This window comes from Diadema antillarum, unplaced genomic scaffold (genome assembly GCF_040938485.1).
Source record: "Diadema antillarum isolate AM-2024a unplaced genomic scaffold, OU_Dant_1.0 seq00001062_RagTag, whole genome shotgun sequence".
Taxonomy (NCBI): Eukaryota; Metazoa; Echinodermata; class Echinoidea; order Diadematoida; family Diadematidae; genus Diadema; species Diadema antillarum.
In genome coordinates, this window is record NW_027271889.1 from 73,457 (window position 1) to 91,535 (window position 18,079).

Below are 18,079 nucleotides of genomic sequence, written 5' to 3' on the forward strand. Positions count from 1 at the left end.
ACTCAGACGATAAATTGGTGTAAATGTCGTTAGAATCACACCTACAATGTATCTTGATATCTCAGCGTCTGCTTCGCTACTTGTACCAGCGTGTGGCATGCTACAGTGTAGTACTGTAGTTTAGGATATGCTGAATCCAATGGTGAGGTTAGTTTTTCGCTAGCTCCACGTCTTGGACCGGGGATATTGCCTAGAAGATACCCCTTGCAATAATTTTTTGATCACAGCGAACGTGTTAGGCGTGGCTTCGTATGCAACAACCATAGTAACGTCCGCACAAATACGCTCATACATATGTAAATCTACACGCATTCGCCACCATGGCGCGCATGCAGCTAGCTCGCTGTGTGTGTGTGTGTGTCTACCGTCGCAAGGTACTGAGTTAGCTAGTAGTTTGCTAGATCGCTGTGTGTGTGTGTCTACTCTACGAGTACGTGCACACACCCGTGCCACTGAAAACAGAGCTGTCACGTCGCTTCGCTTGCGATAGTTCTACAGCACTGAGTTCTATGGGGTTACAATTGCCCAGCATTATTATCAATGTGCATATAGGTACATACAGTGAAGGAAACACTTACGCTCGTAAACCACCTGGCACATCAGTTTCAACGGAGTAAAAGTACTACTACTGGATTGATAATGATCATAACAGGCCTACAATGTACATGTATGAGTTAGCAATACAAACAAACAACCACGTAGAGTCATATTTATTTATTTTTTAATACTTCGATAGAAAAGTGCACTCACGATGCACGAGTTGCAGTCTTTCTCGTGATCTTAATATGCTACATAGCAGATAGGCCTAGGCTACACAACGCATCAGGCAAGTCGATTGTGAAGCGGTGGAAGGCACAAATACTGATTTTTACGACTGAACTTCAATCGACAAAAAAGGGTTTCCAAGCAAACGATTTCGGAAGCTATACTCTTAAGCCCAGGGATCTCGCCAGCGTATATCACCCTTGTCGGCCCCGACAAGCGTGCGGTTTGAAGAAGCAATTGCCGACAAGGGTAAAACTTGCCGACAAGGGTAACACCACGCGTGAACTTGCCGACAAGGGTAACTTACTTGACGAGCTAAGTTCGGACCAATTTCTCGCCTTTTTCAGTCTTTATTATCTGGCTAGAAAAGAAGCTAGATGTTGAAAGCAGCAGCAGTTTACATACTTATACAAGCGCAAAAATTTATCTACGCAGTCACCACACCGATCACAACAACGCGGCTCAACAGAGCGACGTACTAGCTGATACACACCACATCACACACTTGCTCACTCACATGCGCTCTGATTTGGGATCCACACACACATGCACAAGCACCCAGCCGGCCACTTACCAGCCGCCTGCTTGTACAACGGTACAGTGTATTGTGAGAGGGAGAGAGAGGACGGAAAGAGAGGGTCGGAGGCCGAAGGAGGCTGAGGAAGGCTGACACGTGCTCGCTTGTTGTCACGCTTGTTGTCGGGTTACGCAAAAACAAACGATATGAAATGCATGCCCCCCTCCGCCAAAGGTTGTATTTTTTTTGGCTGCTTTGGTTTGTTTGTTAATTTGTCTGCCTGTCTGTCTCTCTATTCGCAAAAATAAGTCAGAATTTGGGAACAGATTAGGATGAAATTTTCAGGAACAGTTACAGTTGGTTGGTAAAATGGCGCAAGGAACAGATGATTAAAGTTTGATAGTGAGCAGGATTTATAATACCATCGAAATTCACCGCCAGGATCCAGGATTTTTAGACTTTGTTTCGTATATTTAAAAGGATTCGTATCAATTCTTCAGGAAGCTGGCCATCGGCAATGACGTAAAATTAGATGCGTTCAAAGCATTGCCGCAGAGAGAAAATTAACTCCATTTTTCGTTAAAAAAAAGAAAAGAAAAAAGAACGTGCGATGGAGTAAGCAAATGCAAATTGTTATTTAGGTTTTGGTAGTTTCAGTGGGTTATTTTTTTTTTTTAATCTAAAAAGCCATGCGTTCCATTTTAGCCTTTTCAATTTCCATGGATTTGTAAACGTCATTCGTGAATATTCCATTTTCCTTTTCCGGGCCGAAATTTATAGTAATTCTGTCATGATGGTCTTTCAAGTTCAACGTACGTAATGCTCCACGTGCTTCTGGCTTGGTTTGTTAGAAGGTGGGTTAGGGGGCCTTCATGGGCAGAAAATAAATGGATGATCATTCATCAATATTCCCAGTTGGTGGAACATGCTATGTACACGCTGTTTACGACCACTGAAGCAAGGTGGCAGTACGCGCGACATTCTTTATCTGACACCTGGCTTTCGTGGAAATTTCATGGAAATTTCCACAAGCCATGATATCAAGTTTCCCCACTGCTTGAGGTCGTGCTTTTTTTTATTCTTCATTACGAACATCAATTTTTTCAACTTGAAAAGTGTAGATAATTTGCTTCGAGGACGTGTTTCTTTCTTCTTTTTCTTTCTTTTTTTTTCATTGCAGCGTCGGTAACATTTTGTTTTGTTCATCGTCCGTGCATGGCAGGGGTTCATGGGAGGAGAACGATAGGAATGACTGGGGAGAAAATAAACTGAAAGAAGGAAGCATCTTTTGAGTGAGCTGTCTTTGTTTTTCTCTACACCAGCATCAGTTATCGCCACCAAGGTTCATTTTTTTTCGTTACTCCGACAGATTAATGATAAAATGATGCTAGATTCTTTATTCTGAAGGTTCGTTAATCCAAAAATGATTAAGAAAAATGTCCGTTCATTTCACGACGAAATCAGTTTTGTTATTTCGAACGTTCTGCCAGTGAAATTTCGGAATAAAACGACGGCACAAAACAGCGTGTTTTCGTACTCTAAGGGTCTGTTATTCCGACAGAAGTAGTTATGATGAAATAATAAATTGTAGATTCTGAGTATTCTGAAGGTTCGTTAACCGAAAATTGAATAAAGAAAAATGTCCGTAAATTTCAAAACGAAATCAGTGCGTCATTTCGAACGTTTTGCCAGTGAAATATGGAATAAAACAACTGCCCCCAAAAACAGTTGCACTTTTGTTACCCTTAGGGTTCGTTACTCCGACAGATTAATGATAAAATAATGCTATATTCCTTATTCTGAAGGTTCGTTAATCCAAAAATGATTTTAAAAAATGTCCGTTCATTTCACAACGAAATCAGTTTTGTTATTTCGAACGTTTCCGTCAGTGAAATTTCAGAATAAAACGACGGCCCCAAAACTGTTAGTTTTCTTTTACTCTGAAGGTTCGTTACTGCGAAAGAATAACGATAATACTTTAGATTCTTAATTCTGAACGATCGTTAATCGGAAAATGATAAAGAAGAAATGAAATCGGTTATAGTTTTCTTACCCTCAGGGTTCGTTACTCTGAAAGAATAATGGCAAAATAATACTCTACATTCTTAATTCTGAATGATCGTTAATAGAAAAATTATAAAGGAGAAAATATTCGTTTATATCCAAACGAAATCAGTTTTGTTATTTCGAATGTTCTTCCAGTATAATTTCGGAATACAACAACAGCCCCAAAACGGTGTTTTCTTATTCTGAAGGTTTGTTATTCTGAAACAATAACGATGATAGATGATAGATTCCTTTCTGAAGGTTCGTTGATCGGAAAATAATAAAGAAAAATGCTTGTTAATCTTCGAACGAAATCAGTTTTATTTTGAACATTCATCTGTAGTACCGACCTTTGGTGTTGTTGTTGTTTTCGATTACAAACCTTCGAAGTACTCAGTATAGTAATGAATCGTTTCATTTTATGATTAAACAAACCTTCGGAATAATGACCATCATTACATTTAAAATTGTATGATATCTCTTTGATGTCACGGCCAAACTACCGCAGGATACCCAGAAAGGAAAGTGCAACGATGTCCCGAAAGTTCTCGATCGCTTCTCGCGCATCTGCATGCAATAGGCCTACCACGTGGTCGAGCAGACGGCGAGAAAGCAACACGGCGCGCGTTGTTGCGATGCAGAGGCGGCTAATTATTGCAACAGTGAAACAGGAAAGGCCTAAAAGAAATCGGAACCTCCACCATCGGCACCTACTTCTCTTTCATTTATTATTTAGGAACTGCCGCTAACGAAAGGTATGGAGTTTCTGCATTGTTTCTGTGAGAATATGCCCCTCACAACGTTCATTACATCTCCGTGAAAATGTCGCATTTAGTGGCATTTTAGCGGCAATTTATCTGTGTTGTATTGAGCATTAGCGAAGGCTTCCGCGCGGGAGGGGGAACGCTGTAACCTCCCTCCCGTACCCACCCCCAGAACAGCGCGCATAAATGCCGACAAGCGTGAAGAAATTCCTGGCGAGAACCCTGAAGCCATGAATGTATGCACGAATAATGGTAAAGTGGCACCAATACAAGGCTAAATAGCCATAACATTTTCTCATGAACTGCCAGCATGCATCTACTCTGACAGAATCGATGTATATTTCTTATGTAGTCGTCACATATAGCAAGCTGTGTGTACATGTATAACGTTACTCGTGTAGCGCATAGCGTGTGTGGAGGTAGTACAATAATACACTCAAAGCATGCATGCTCGCTCGTCCGCCGATGTTGGCTGGGCCGGAATGCATGCGCTACAATGTATTGTACGTACTAGTATTCATTCACAACGCTGAGCGCTGTATACGTACGGAAACACACAGCACACACAACGTATGACGACACGAGGGGGAGTGGCTTCTGCCCTGGTTACGCGTTTTAGCAAACCGCTGTACCGTCATTAACCGGTCGCTGGAGATCCGCACGCGAATGCTACTTATCGGCGCTGTTTGCAAACATGATCTGGACACATTTTCGTGCGTGCTTGTCAAAAAAAGGGGTAATATTGCAGTGATTTGAAAGTTAAATTTCTCAAGATAGAATAATTGTTTCGCCATGAAATTTGAAATATATGTTAATGACATAAATTTCTTTCATATGAAATAGTTTATACGAGTAATCCACCTTTTATAGAATATCAAAAGTGTACAGTAAAAATTGTGCAAGGGAGTCCTTTTCAAACACTATGCCGCAACCACGACATGCACAGCTCAGCATACTGATGCTTACATTCACAGTCACACATCAACACGCAGAGACTTTGGGAATTGACTAGATGTCCACCGAGTTTGTGTTTAACTAGCACAGTATACACACGTCATGCAAAGGCCAAAGCATACATACTGCACATTATTGGTTCTACTGCATTCAACAAGCACACGCACACTGCACTGACACTATGCAAGACTGTGTCACTGACTAACGTTAGAGCTCTGTGACCACTGATGACATTTCAACTGTATTGGCAGATGGAGATACTTACGGAAAAGCGAAAAACAGAGCAGATGTACCGATGAGAAGGATATAGGCTATCGTCACAGGGATATATCTCGTTGAAAGTTTACATTTTCCTTTACAGCAACCCATATTGAAAGATATGTACACATAGATTCTCGAGAGAAACTGGCTTCTCGGGCTAAGAATCGCCCATCTTTTTTCACGGTAACATGTACGATGTTGATAGGTTTGTGCTGTCAAGTTCATTCAGTGATTGATATCAGTCCGCGTCAAATAGCTAGTCCTTCAAACCTCTTGAAATCATCACCGAGTGCAGGACTGAAATATCAAACGGATCTTAAAATAATGAAACATTAAAGTTATAGTAAACAATCAAAGGATTCGTGATAAGGTTCAAATGTTCTGCAATCAAAGCGGATGAATATAGCTGTCAACAGGTGTGAGAAGCCATTCAGGAAATACGATGTAGTATGGGTAATTTAAAGATGGCGCTGCCCATGTCGTGAAAGTTCAGAGGAGTTCCGGGGTGAATTTTGTTGTTACCAATATACTATCTCGTCTTTATTGGCACTATGGGCGGACAAGAAAGTAAAACTGAAAATAAAACTCGAGATCGATATGACGCAATCAAGAATGATAGAGCGTCGAGGCTATACCGCGTAAGATAACCTTTTACATTAGTGTTTACGTATGACTCAGTCCGAGACGTTAATATTTACGTTATGTTTACTGGTAGGCACCAGTGCGCGATTGCTGATTGAATCGCACCCGGCGGGTACCTATACCACTAACCAGTAAGGCAAGTGGTACCCGCCGGCTGCGATTCAATCAGCTATCGCGCACTGGTGCCACTTGCCAGTGAGCAATATATACCAGTAGTACACGGTATATACGTTTTAAATGTTTTATTTGTTTGTTTGTTTATTATTGTTGTTTTAGTGCTTATTGTAACTGTTATGTTAGTCATAAGGATACATGTACTTCATTCAATAAGCTCACATATTGTGTTCTGAATTCTGAGCTGTGAAAGTGTGATCATGGTTAGATTTTTAGAATGAAAAGCTTTCCACACAGTTTACTACAGTCACAGAAACTTGGGCATTTTGACAACAACTTCAATTCAGTTCAGTCAGATGTGATATGTGAGAACATTTCTACAACTCCAGAGACTCCAACTCTCCCACTTTCGACGGGAGATCTCCCGCCGAAAGCCCACTTTTGCAAAATCTCCCTTTCTCCCTTTCTCCCGCCCTGGCTCTGTGTCTCCCATTTGAAATGATTTCTTACTTTTTGTCTTCGTATGTTGAAAAATAAGCCTGTGATAGCACGAGAGAGCATCAAGAACACTAATTATTAGAGCTTCCAGGACCCAAGCGGGCCCTGGACCCCGGCCACAAGGAACTTTGCGCTTGTGATATTCGCTTCGCGCACATCAAGTTGGAGTCTCCGGTTTGCTAGGGGTTTCAGATGGGAGAATCTCCAGATCAGAAGGTGCTTAGGGTTGGAGTCTCTGCAACTCTCAACAATGCAGTTATATTGTGCACATTTGTGTTGAGGGTTATTTATGTTCTGAATCTTGCTCATTTAAATTTACCGCAAGTTTTGGCATTTTATGCAGGGATAATGTGTGATATCAGAACAAAATCTTAGTCTAATTATATCTATATCTATTTACACTTGTATCATGTTTTTATTATTTTTTTCTAACCAGCTTGGTAAAACATAATCACAAAATGACTCTCCAAACATACTGTCCAAGGGAATATTTTGAAAAGTTTGTGTCTTTTGCTCAGTGATTAATACCAGGTACCTTTTAAAATGGAATGATCTATTTTACATATATTCCATGCTCAGATCTGTGGTTAATTCTAACTCGGTTGTGAAATTCTAGCTCAGTTGAAAAATTATAAGACCTTCGAATTTTATATTGATAAGCCATTTCACAACAACCTCTGAGTCTGAGCTGAGTAGGACCATGTTCCACGTCAAGACACTCGGGCAAGTCAGGTTCATCTTGGCTTACATGTATATTGACAGTGATATACATTTTCAATTGTACAGCTGTATAGACTGCTGCAAAGGAGAAGGAGGAGAACTTCTTGAAATTCTGTATTTTGATGTGTGTGTGTGTGTGTGTGTGTGTGTGTGGTGTTTTTTTTCTCTTTGCTTAGAATGGACTATTGATACTTACAATTTTGTAGGCCGATGTATAATGTGATGCCAAGTATCTACACAGAATTTAACTTTTGTTCATTAGACATTAGAATATATTTCTCTTGACTTCTGTATGTTGGTTGTTCACAGAGAATTTGTGATGGTGGAACAACTCTTACATCACATCAGTTAGTGGTAAGTACTTGGGGTGTTATAAAAGTGTTTTTTTTTTCTTCAAAAAAAAGGGAAATTTGATGCATCTTGTCTCAGATGAAATATATGTAATGTGTTCTTTGATCTTTCATTTAATCATGAGTGAATCTCAGAGTATAGGCTAAGAATTCATGAAGCAGTTGCCCATTTGATGTCTCCTGATGCCAGTACAAATTTTCATTGTTGGTTGATCTTGATTATAGACACAAGGAATTTGTAATTACATTGTAGACCTTAAAAAGAGCTTTTGCCCCAGAGATTTAAAAGCCCTAAAAGAATGGACAGCTCAAGCTCTGCAGCACTAATCCTTTGACACACCTGTTTTGCAGGAAATGTTGTTTCGCACCTGCATGAAAGAGCTGTTCCAAATTAATATCATGTTCAGTTTTCACAACAGTTCTGGGCCGCTGTACTGTCCACTTACTGTACAATGCAGCAATTATCTTGATTTGCCAAAAGGTACAGTCACGATCCAAACAAACATCATGTAACATAGAACAGACAAATGAGCACGCTGTTCTGCTTTTCTGTACGCTGCATCTCTGTGATATCTAACACTACTGTGTAACTCAACATTGCAGCCCAATATCGCAAGGTAAAGGTGGACAGGATGAAGAGCATGATAGTCAGAATTTATTTTAATACAAATTAGTGTAAGATCCTTGCAGCATTGATTAATGGAATATGATTTTCAATATTTCCTATCCTGTTTTTTTTAGCATGTTTGGGTGATACTTCTTCTGCAGATGAGGAATTGAGAGTTTGCATTCTTTTAGTTGATATGTATGTATATTAGACATTTTACGGAAGATCTTGTGTTTTGATTAATTTTTGCGATTGATCCCAATTTGAAAAAAAAAAGTGTATAGTGTTTGGTTACTTTCATTTTCAGAATTATTTTGTTTTGTTTCATATGCTGGAATTTTCAGTGTATATAATTCATAAAATATGCATGATTTAGGAATATTCTGAGTCCAGTCTGGTTAAATTTTCTATTCAAACGTCCACTGACAAGGCAAACAGTGTCATCGTTCATCCTTGTACAATTTGTACCAGGCTTTAGCCACAAAGTATGTGTACATTAATTTTGTAAACGCCTACTTACTGTTTCATTGAAGCCTAACCTGTGTGATGTGGTCACATGCATGGAGTTGCCCAGTTGTGATTGTGACTTTGTGTAGCATGCTGGCAATGAATAATCTGTTATGTTATGGTATGATGCATTTATTCAAAGCATTTCATTTGGACTTATCATCCAATTCTATAGACAGTGCTAGCACAATTTTCATCTATCATTCTTTTAATTGAAATCATGAAATTTTGAAATGTAAACACTGGATCCCATAGACACAGCTATGAGGTTAGCAACAATTCACTGGTTTGATGTACGTACCCAAGAGGTTTTTAGAACTTGATGTTGAGTGTGTACCGGTATTTGCAATATACAGTGTACGAACATAGGAGTGTAAAAGTTGAATTCTGCCATATTCATAATGAACAATTTCGGTCCATTTCCCCCTGCACTGCATCAGAAATATTTCCCAGAGTATGGCCGTGGTCTGATATCATGCCTGTTTGGCATGTGGGACATTGATCAAGACGTTTTGATACCCGAGCAACACTTTGTGGATGTGATGGACAAGATTTTGGCTCCAAGATCGACGTCGTCCCTGGCGCGCTTTTACTTCGAAGCTTTCTGTGGCACTGGGGTATTACAAGAGCAAAGTAAGCGGTGTTCAGCTGTTCTGCTTTGAGATGATGTATGCCAATGGAAATGACATTGCTCCAAAGTGTAAAGGTAAACAACATGATCAATAAGGCAGGGCTCGACACTACCGGTGGCCCGGTGGCCCGGGGCCACCAAATTCTTAAAAAGGGCAAATTTGGTGGCCCGCCTCGGGCCACCAAAATTTTTTGAAAAGTATGTCAATAAATTCGTAACTTTTTGCGCCGGAAATTAGCAGTTAAATTTGTTGAAAGGATGGATGAAAAGGACTGAATGAGTGCCTGAGAGTGAGTGTTGCAAGTTTGTTGAAGTTTATTTATGAGTAGATATGTCCAACTTCTAATTTTTACTATCATAAACTTAAATATTTGACTCATAAAAAAAGGACTTTTAATGTTTTTTTTTTTGGGGGGGGGGGACACCAAATTTTTCTCTCGGGCCACCAAAAATTTGAAATTTAGGATTTTGGTGGCCCCATCGGCCACCAAACAAAAAAGTTAGTGTCGAGCCATGAATAAGGTCTTCTGATCCAAGAATTCGGACATAGAGAGTTTATTTTCCAGTGCCATCATTGTCAGCTCGATATACCAACACTTCAACATTTGACTTATTTGCAAAGTAAAGGTTTTTATTTCTGTTTTGATTGTCAATGTGTGGAGTGACAAACACACATTCTGTGAGAGCTCATGGCATGAGATTGGAATCAACTTTGGGTAGCAACTTTGGATATATATACTAAAGGATTGAACATGGAAAGTTGTATTTTTGCGCAAAACAGAGACAATTCTCATATTTGTATAATGTCAATCATGCATGAATGTTGAAAGGCTGAAAGTTAAGCACCCCAAATTAAACCTGTCTACTTGATATCATAGGCAATGAACTCTTTTTGCTTTAAAGTCTACCTTGATTAGGCATTATAGGAACCTTTTGCTTCAGTCGAATCTTTATGTTAGTGGCTTTTACTTGATGTGATCAAGATCAGGTGATGATATTATAGGAAATTAATGGCAGATTCTTTTTCAGCATGAACAAATTAATGTAAGTGGATTATAACACAAATTCTTAGACCATTGTCTGTCAGAGACGCTTTAAAGTTGCGGTCCAACAGTGATTCGCGAAATTTGTGAAAATCAAACTCTCACAAAGTAACTGCTTTTACAGTAGTTGTCCTTCTTCGATTACAGAAGTCGAGCTCCTGGTGAGGACCGCCTTCTCACTCTTTCTGGTAGGAAGTGGGTTGTCTCAGAATGTGGCTAACGAGAAAGTCACACAGAAGGATGTTACCAGGGTGACCCAGACGATCCTCTCCAAGGGGAGCAGCGGGGCGGGGCTGGACTGGATGGAGACCAGCTGTCCGGAGCTGCTGATGGGAATGCATCAGTGGCTGACAGCCCAGCTTGCTCCCAGTGACGACGTGGATGCAGTAAGCTCACAGTAATCGAAAGTGAAACACGGAGGAATGTTGTATCCATGCTCTTTAATACAGTGGACTCCCGTTATAACAAAGTCCTCGGAACCGGCAGTTTTCTTTCGTTATATCGAACTTTTGTTATAACCAAACAAACAAACAATCAAAGAACATAGAGCTGATATTGTTGCGGCCTGAATTTTTACTTCGTTGCAAACTGAATTTTGTTATAACCATTTTCGTTGAAACGGGAGTGCACTACTGTAGCTATGACTCACTATGCTTTTGAGTGACATTCTTCAATGCTCTTTGTGTGTGTGTGTGTGAATATCAAGGGCAGGGGAATGTTTTTCAGGGTGGGATTATGGGGAATTGGGTAGCTGTGGGATGGGGGGGGGGGGGGGGAGGTCGAGCATGGAACCCTTTGGAAAGTCAAGGTTGTTTTTTTTTTTCTTTTGTTCCTTTTTCTTTGGGGGGGGGGGGATGAGGCAAAAGCGTGGGGAGCTACAGCCCCCCTCCCCCTACGAAGCATACTCTGCACTGCCTGAACACTGTGTACAACAGTTGTGAATTCTCTATTTCTGTACTATTCTTCACTTTTATAGATCAGGATCTTCAGGAATGTCCTGAAAATTTTATCTTTCACATTCTTTTCTCATTATCTATTGTAGGCCACAGTAGCAGACTATACTCTTCCTGACCACGAGGGAGCTGTGCTCTCTGTTGCAATGTGGTGGATGCTCTCCAGCAGTCTTCCGTCCCTCTACACCCAACCGACGACCGGTACTGAGCCGAACTCAGCGGGGGAGGCAACACAGGGACAGGTAGATCAATCATTTGAAAGTAATTTATACAGATGGCAGACAAAATTTGAAGATAGTAAACCCTGTTTTTTTATATGTCTCAGGGTGTTATGTTACTGTTAAAGTATAAATATATATATTTTTTTTTTGCATGGTCAATTTGTTTTGGCACAGTAAATTTTTGTGAATTTAGTTGGTTGAATAATAGTTTCACAATCAGATGGGACTAATTCTTTTTCACCATTTGATATATCGTGAAGTCTTTGTATTTCATCTTTGTTCACTATAATTCAGTTAAGCATGAAATTTACCCCCCCCCAAAAAAAAAAAAAAAAAAAATCCACATTGCTAAATATTTGTGTTAACAGTATTTACACTTCATCCAAATATTTCAGCTGTGACTCAGTTCTCCACTGAAAAAGCTGAGAACAGAACAATGATAATGGTAGATACCTAGATTGGGGGGAAAAAAAAAAGAGAAAGAACTCGCTTGATGAAGACAGGACTGATGGAGGCACAAAGAGATATCATAGATAGACAATTAGATGTAGAAAGATGTCTTCATTCACAGTGACACACATACAAACAGAGATGGGCAGTCAGATATATACTGTATATGCCGAATATTTCGCGAGGTTTTTATTTTCGCGAATTTCGCGAGTCAGGTGCTATTCGCGAAATTAAAGACACGCGAAAATATTGACTCTGATCCCTATGTGAATGTGACGTACGCTAATGCAGTACACTTCTCCGTTCAGTTTAGGACTCCACTATCGCGAATTTAACCACTTGCGAAATCGTCGGGAATTCCCGATTCGCAAAAATTTAGACTCGCGAAATATATGGCTTACACAGTACTGTAAAACCAGAAACATTCTCAGGATGCAACTTTTGCAAATTAAAGCCTCCATCTTTTCGTGGCATAAAACTTTTTCAAATTGCTGACCATTGAAAATAATTACAAGTATACGTCATACATTAGTACTGTAAATACAAGGATTTGTTTAACACACACTGCTTGTCCATAAAGAACAAACAAGACCATATGCAAGTGCTACTAAACAAGTAGTTTCAATACTATATGTGTAATATGTATAGCATTGTACTGACATTCAATGTGTTCTGTATACAAAAACTTTCGTGTGCATTTTACTTTCGCAAAGCTTGGCTCCTTGCAAATTTCTGGAAAGTTTCATGCACATGAACATTTCTAGTTTTACAGTACGATTTATTTAGACTAATAGATGGATGAATAAGGAACAGATGAGTGGATACACACATAGATATTGATGGAGAGAAAGATATTTGTCTATGCTCCTGTTTTGTCTTGTCTGCCTATCTATCCCTCTCTTTCTTTCTGTGTGTCTTTCTTTAACATTTAATTACCTCTTGTAAAATAAAAAATAAAAAAAAGACTTTTACACATCTGAACTGAACTCTCGAAGAATGACTGGCAGTGCATTCTTCTCCCTCTTTGCCTCTTATTCTGGAAGAACTCTGCTGATGCATTCACATTCGCTTCAATTCTCAAAAAAGGCATTTAGCAAACGTCCATGGACGTTGCTGTACAGCAGCAAGGATCACGGGCTGAGTGTGAACAGGCTCCAGCATCATGTGTTAGGCTACCGCGGCCCGACGGTACTCATCGTACGCTGTGAGGGGGACTACGTGTATGCTGTAGCTCTGGATACAGAGTGGAGGTTAGTCAGCAGCTTTCCTACCCTGCAAATAATAATGGTGACACACCAGTAAGAATTTGAGGGATTTTATAGTTTTGGTTGAGATGAGGGATTCATACTTTAACTATTTTATAGATAATCAGAAACCACTTATGAAATACTTAAGAGCATACAATTCTGAGAGTAATCCAAAGTTTATTTGATGAAATCAGTTTTGAAATGGCTGAGATATCAAAAAAAAAGTAAAACAAAGGGGTTTCTAAGAAAAGGTGGGTCCCACCTTTCATAAGGATTTCTTTGTCTTTGGATATCTCAGCCATTTCAAAACCGATGTTCATCAAATACAGTAAGCTTTGAATTCCTCAGAATTGTATGTCCTTTCATATTTCATAAGGGGTTTCTCATTATCTCACAAAAAATTTGGTAACCTGAAGTCCCTTCTGAACCAAAACTATTCCATTTCTGGAGAATGTAACCGCTACACTCCCCCCCCCCCCCCCCCACACACACACACATATGTGCACACAAACTGTGAACTTTAAAGGGTTTACAGTGTGGAAATTTTTGTGTATTTCGAGCGACCAGAAACTAGCATGCAAACATTTCTGCTTTGCAGTACATGTATGTACCACTAATTAACATCTTGATTCCACAGAATCAAAAGCATATGGAATTCATCCTGCCCGGCTGAGCATGAAAAATTTATCTCACAAAACTACCCACTTTAGCAGTATGACAATATCATTGATATCGTAATCCTATGATGCATTGCATCACGTCAATTCTATTGCTTCCTACCCCCAAACTACGGAATAAATAACCACAGAAAAAAAAGAATAATTCTGACAAATAACTTGTATCACCATGGTTACATCAACAGAGAAGGCACGACTCCTTGGGGTGGGACCAGTTCTGTGCTTCTCAGGCTCTCTCCAGATTATGGCATTATTGAAGGTAGGGGGTGACGACTTTCCTCTCGTTTTTCATCTTCATCTTCAAATTTTACTTTCCTATTTTTTTTCTCAACAGAACATACAATGTAATGATTACGTTTTGGACATGTTGCATTTGAATAGTTTACAGAAAGCAAAATTTGCATGATATTCATGTCTTCACACGCTCACATGTACATGTATATTCTGGAAAAAACAAAAACAGACGGGCCCACTCAAGAGACAGTACCTGCATTACTTTTACTTGGGTCCCATGAAACAAACAAACAAACAAACAAATGTTGCACTCTCCTCTTATTTCATACATTTAACAATTCTTTAGCCATTTATCTAGTGTTTCAGCTTTCAGTGCACTCACTCCCAGAATCCCCATTTGTATGTGTCAGTCAAGCATGCAGTAAATATTCCATTTCACACACTTATTGTTTATATTGGGCATACATTTAGTACATCATGTTTCAATGCATACACTCTGCATTTACTACATATTCCAATGTGCACACTTCCTAAGTCTCACAAAGTAAAGACTGCCGGGGTGTGTGGGGCATTTTTTCATACTGTTCTCCAAATTTGGAATGATTTGCGAATTTCAGAGGGCGACAAGATGGTTCTGTTCAACGACAAGTCACGCAATCTACCCAAAGGACTGTTTGTGGGTCGTGACCCCAAGAGGCGGAGCTTGTCGCTCACAGAGGGTCTTCAGACGGTAACCCACAGGGGCTTGACTGGGAGTGTGGTAGATGCCGAGGTAAGTCAGTACAAGGAGCTGGGGAATGTTTTTTTTTAGTGAAGGAATGATGGGATGTCATGGGTGAAGGGTCAACATCAACTTGAAGAATCTCTGGTTGGGACCCTAGGAGAGTCATATTTTTTTGGTGTAAATTTTTCATAATTCGTTTTTTTTTTCCCAATTTTATCTTTGTTTTAGAGCCAAATGTGTGTGGGGGGGGGGGGGGGCTGCATTTAATGAGAGAAAGGAACTTATAAACGTAAATCTTGGATTGTTCTTTAAAGTTGTTTTTTTCAACAATTTTTCAACAATTAAGTATTTTCTGTGAACCATTCAAAGGTATGTTTGTCGATTTTTATTTAGAGAAGGTTCATAATTAATAGCAAATGAAAGAAAATCTTCCACTATGCGCAATAGCTAGCAAAATCAATCTGTGATGTCATGAATAAGCTATAGCCATGTTTGCTTTTTGTTACTTCTCCAAGTATGAGATGAGTGAACCTCTAATATATATGCTTGAATTTGCGTATCTTCCATCCCAGTACCACTTGTTTTTCCAGGGGTGACAAGTGCTTCCCCTCCCTGACCAACCACCTCTATAGTTGTGGGAGGTTAGTTTTGTGTGAACCCAAAATTGGCAAGTTTTCCATTTGTTTGATTGTTTGCTCTTGTTTGTTTACTTAGGTGTGGGGTTGTGCGAGTTCTGATGCCAAACTGGCTCAGGCCAAACAGAAGAAAGCCGAGCTGAAGGATGCTGAACGAAATGCAAAGGTATGCCCCTGATATTTGATTCTTGTTTCCACCTGTAGCTTCTATCATGTCACTCTGTTTGTCTGTTTGTGTGTGTCATTAAAGGGATGGTACAGTATTGGTGGAGATGAGAATTGGGCTTCTAACTTTTTGTGAGATACCAAGAAAACACTTATGATATAGAACAGAGCATACCATTTTAAGAGGAATTCAAAGTTTATTTGATGAAAATCGGGTTTGGAATGACTGAAACATCCACAAACAAAGTAAAACATAACGATCATAATAAAGTGTGGGTCCCACACTTTATTAGAATCGCTCTTTTTTGGATATCTCAGCCATTTCAAAGCCAATTTTTATCAAATAAACATTGAATTCCTCATAGCATTACATGCTCTTTCATATTTCATAGAAAGAGGCTTCTCATTATCTCACCAAAAGATGTTAGAAACCTGAAATTAGGTCTCAACCAAAACTATACGATCCCTTTAACATGGGAGAATCTCAATGATAGCTACCTTGTTGTATCCGGTTTCTCTCTTTATCAGGGCACTATTCAAAACAAAAAGATATAAATTGAGATAGGACCTGCAAAATGGCCTTCTTATGAGAAGGTTTTGTTATATCTGACCTCTATATAACAAAGTTCCGCTGTACGTAACGTGTGTTTTCTTTTAGTTTCTTTGATAATTCAGAATTTACAATGATTTAAAGTATTTCTGAATAATTTACTACCATGTCTACTGAACCCTTTATGTGCTTTGAGTGCCAAGCGGTACAGAAAGCCTCATAGCATTGTACGCACTTTCCAACGTCCCTGGCACAGAAAGGGTTCATAGGTCTCACGTAACTTGTTCTGTCAGGAAAGTGAAAGTCAAGAGGTTGAAAGTGATGACATCATTGCCTCTTTTTAGATGTGAAACATGGTTGCAAACAATTTCATAATTCAGTGAAAACATGTGAAATATGAAAATTCCATAACTCTCTTATTTCCTGTCCCAGTGTGCTGGTTCTTCTACCGTGTTGATCACTTCGGCACTGTTCCATAAAATTTGTCAGCCCTGACTAGTTTTCAGTCTCTGACAATCACCATAGTAACAGTCAGTGACCAGAGCTTCTCAGCCAATGAAAAACAAGGATTTTACTGAAAATGTCAGAGACTGACAACTTGTAATTGTGCCCTGGTTTTACTCTGTAGTATAAACGTCAATTTCAATGTGGTGTGGATTTGTCTTGTGAACTGTACTTTACCTTAAAGTCTCTGCATGTTGATTGCACTTTTATTTGAATATAACCACTATGTCATCAGTATGTAATATATTAAGAATCAACACCCTGGGAGTTAGTCATGATAGATACCCAGTCCTATCTATAGACAAAACTATGTGGACTGTGATAGGATTCCAAAATAAAGGCAGCTGATGGTACATAACCCTCAATGTGCTTTGTTTGCCAAGTATTATGCGTGCTTGAGTGCTCCTTTCTTTGCCAAATGACACAGATGTTTGGAAACTGACTGTTAGTGACCAGAGATTACCTACCGGTAATCATCCTAATCCCAGTATTGTATTCTCGGAAGGTTGCCATGGCAAGAGGCATAGCTTTGATGGTTTTTGGTCCACCATGTACCTAATTCTGAATGGTGTCTAAATCATCTAAATTACCAAAGCAAATTCCAATTGTGTCACCTCGGTCTTCCTGTTGGACTGAGGCACATTGCTACTCCTGAATAGGATTGTAAAGTAAGTATTAGGTCAAGTGTAGATAGATTACTGAATATACTGATAAAAAAGCATGGCATATTAAGCTGCAATCCTGGGCATATAAAGGGTTAAATTTTTCCTTTTCTGTGTGCGTAGGTCAAGATGCCCGGACAGTGGGACGACAACCCTGACAGGCTGCTGATAGGGTGGGGCACGGCGAGGACGGACTATGCCGACGGCTTCAGGGAGGACAGGAAGTGAGTGAGTGGACGTGGTCCATCACCATGACCACGGATCAGAGGATGGTGCTGTGAAGGTGCAATCTATCTATAAATGGATGAGTACATCCGTCAGTGTGACAGGACCAACGTGTTATCCAGAGCAGAGACAACTCAAAGACACAAGAACAAAATTACAATGTAGAGAAATGTTAAAAATGTCTTTCGTAGGGTGTACGTCTCTTCCATAAAGAGATGAATCCCTAACAGGTGTACGATGTACATTGGTCATCTGTGTCCAAATTTTCTACGTTGACATATTGACATGGAGTTGGTATATTGGATTGTACATATTCATACATATCAGTTGTCTTATATGGGTACCTAATCACACTGGTTCACTTGCTGGCATGTCTTCAAATCAAATGCAACATGGTGTTCATCACAGGTGTA

At 39.6% G+C, this 18,079-nt stretch overlaps 2 protein-coding genes across 2 annotated transcripts in view; one reads left to right on the forward strand and one right to left on the reverse strand.

Moving 5' to 3' along the window:
• The window catches only part of LOC139743259 (palmitoyltransferase ZDHHC5-like), a gene marked incomplete at its 3' end in the record, with an annotated part of 69,304 nt that extends 63,819 nt beyond the window's left edge, over window positions 1–5,485 (reverse strand). The window contains exon 1 of the mRNA XM_071653755.1: window positions 5,312–5,485. Within this exon, the coding sequence (XP_071509856.1) occupies window positions 5,312–5,415 (104 nt within the window). The remainder of the gene's footprint in view (window positions 1–5,311) is intronic.
• Window positions 5,486–9,205: 3,720 nt separating this feature from the next.
• On the forward strand, window positions 9,206–17,702 carry LOC139743260 (uncharacterized). The gene is made up of 8 exons (XM_071653756.1): window positions 9,206–9,378; window positions 10,567–10,805; window positions 11,462–11,614; window positions 13,130–13,293; window positions 14,153–14,226; window positions 14,819–14,973; window positions 15,640–15,726; window positions 17,565–17,702. Exons 1-8 carry the CDS (start codon window positions 9,234–9,236, stop codon window positions 17,667–17,669), a joined length of 1,122 nt encoding a protein of 373 aa, XP_071509857.1. The 5' UTR covers window positions 9,206–9,233; the 3' UTR covers window positions 17,670–17,702.
• Window positions 17,703–18,079: the final 377 nt, after the last annotated feature.

Excerpts from the sequence above, each read along its gene's own strand:
- LOC139743260 (XM_071653756.1), top strand. The coding sequence starts at position 9,234 with ATGTGGGACATTGATCAAGACGTTTTGATACCCGAGCAACACTTTGTG. Across the intron at positions 9,379-10,566 it reads TGGGGTATTACAAGAGCAAA|AAGTCGAGCTCCTGGTGAGG; the intron begins GTAAGCGGTGTT and ends CTTCGATTACAG. Across the intron at positions 15,727-17,564 it reads ATGCTGAACGAAATGCAAAG|GTCAAGATGCCCGGACAGTG; the intron begins GTATGCCCCTGA and ends CTGTGTGCGTAG.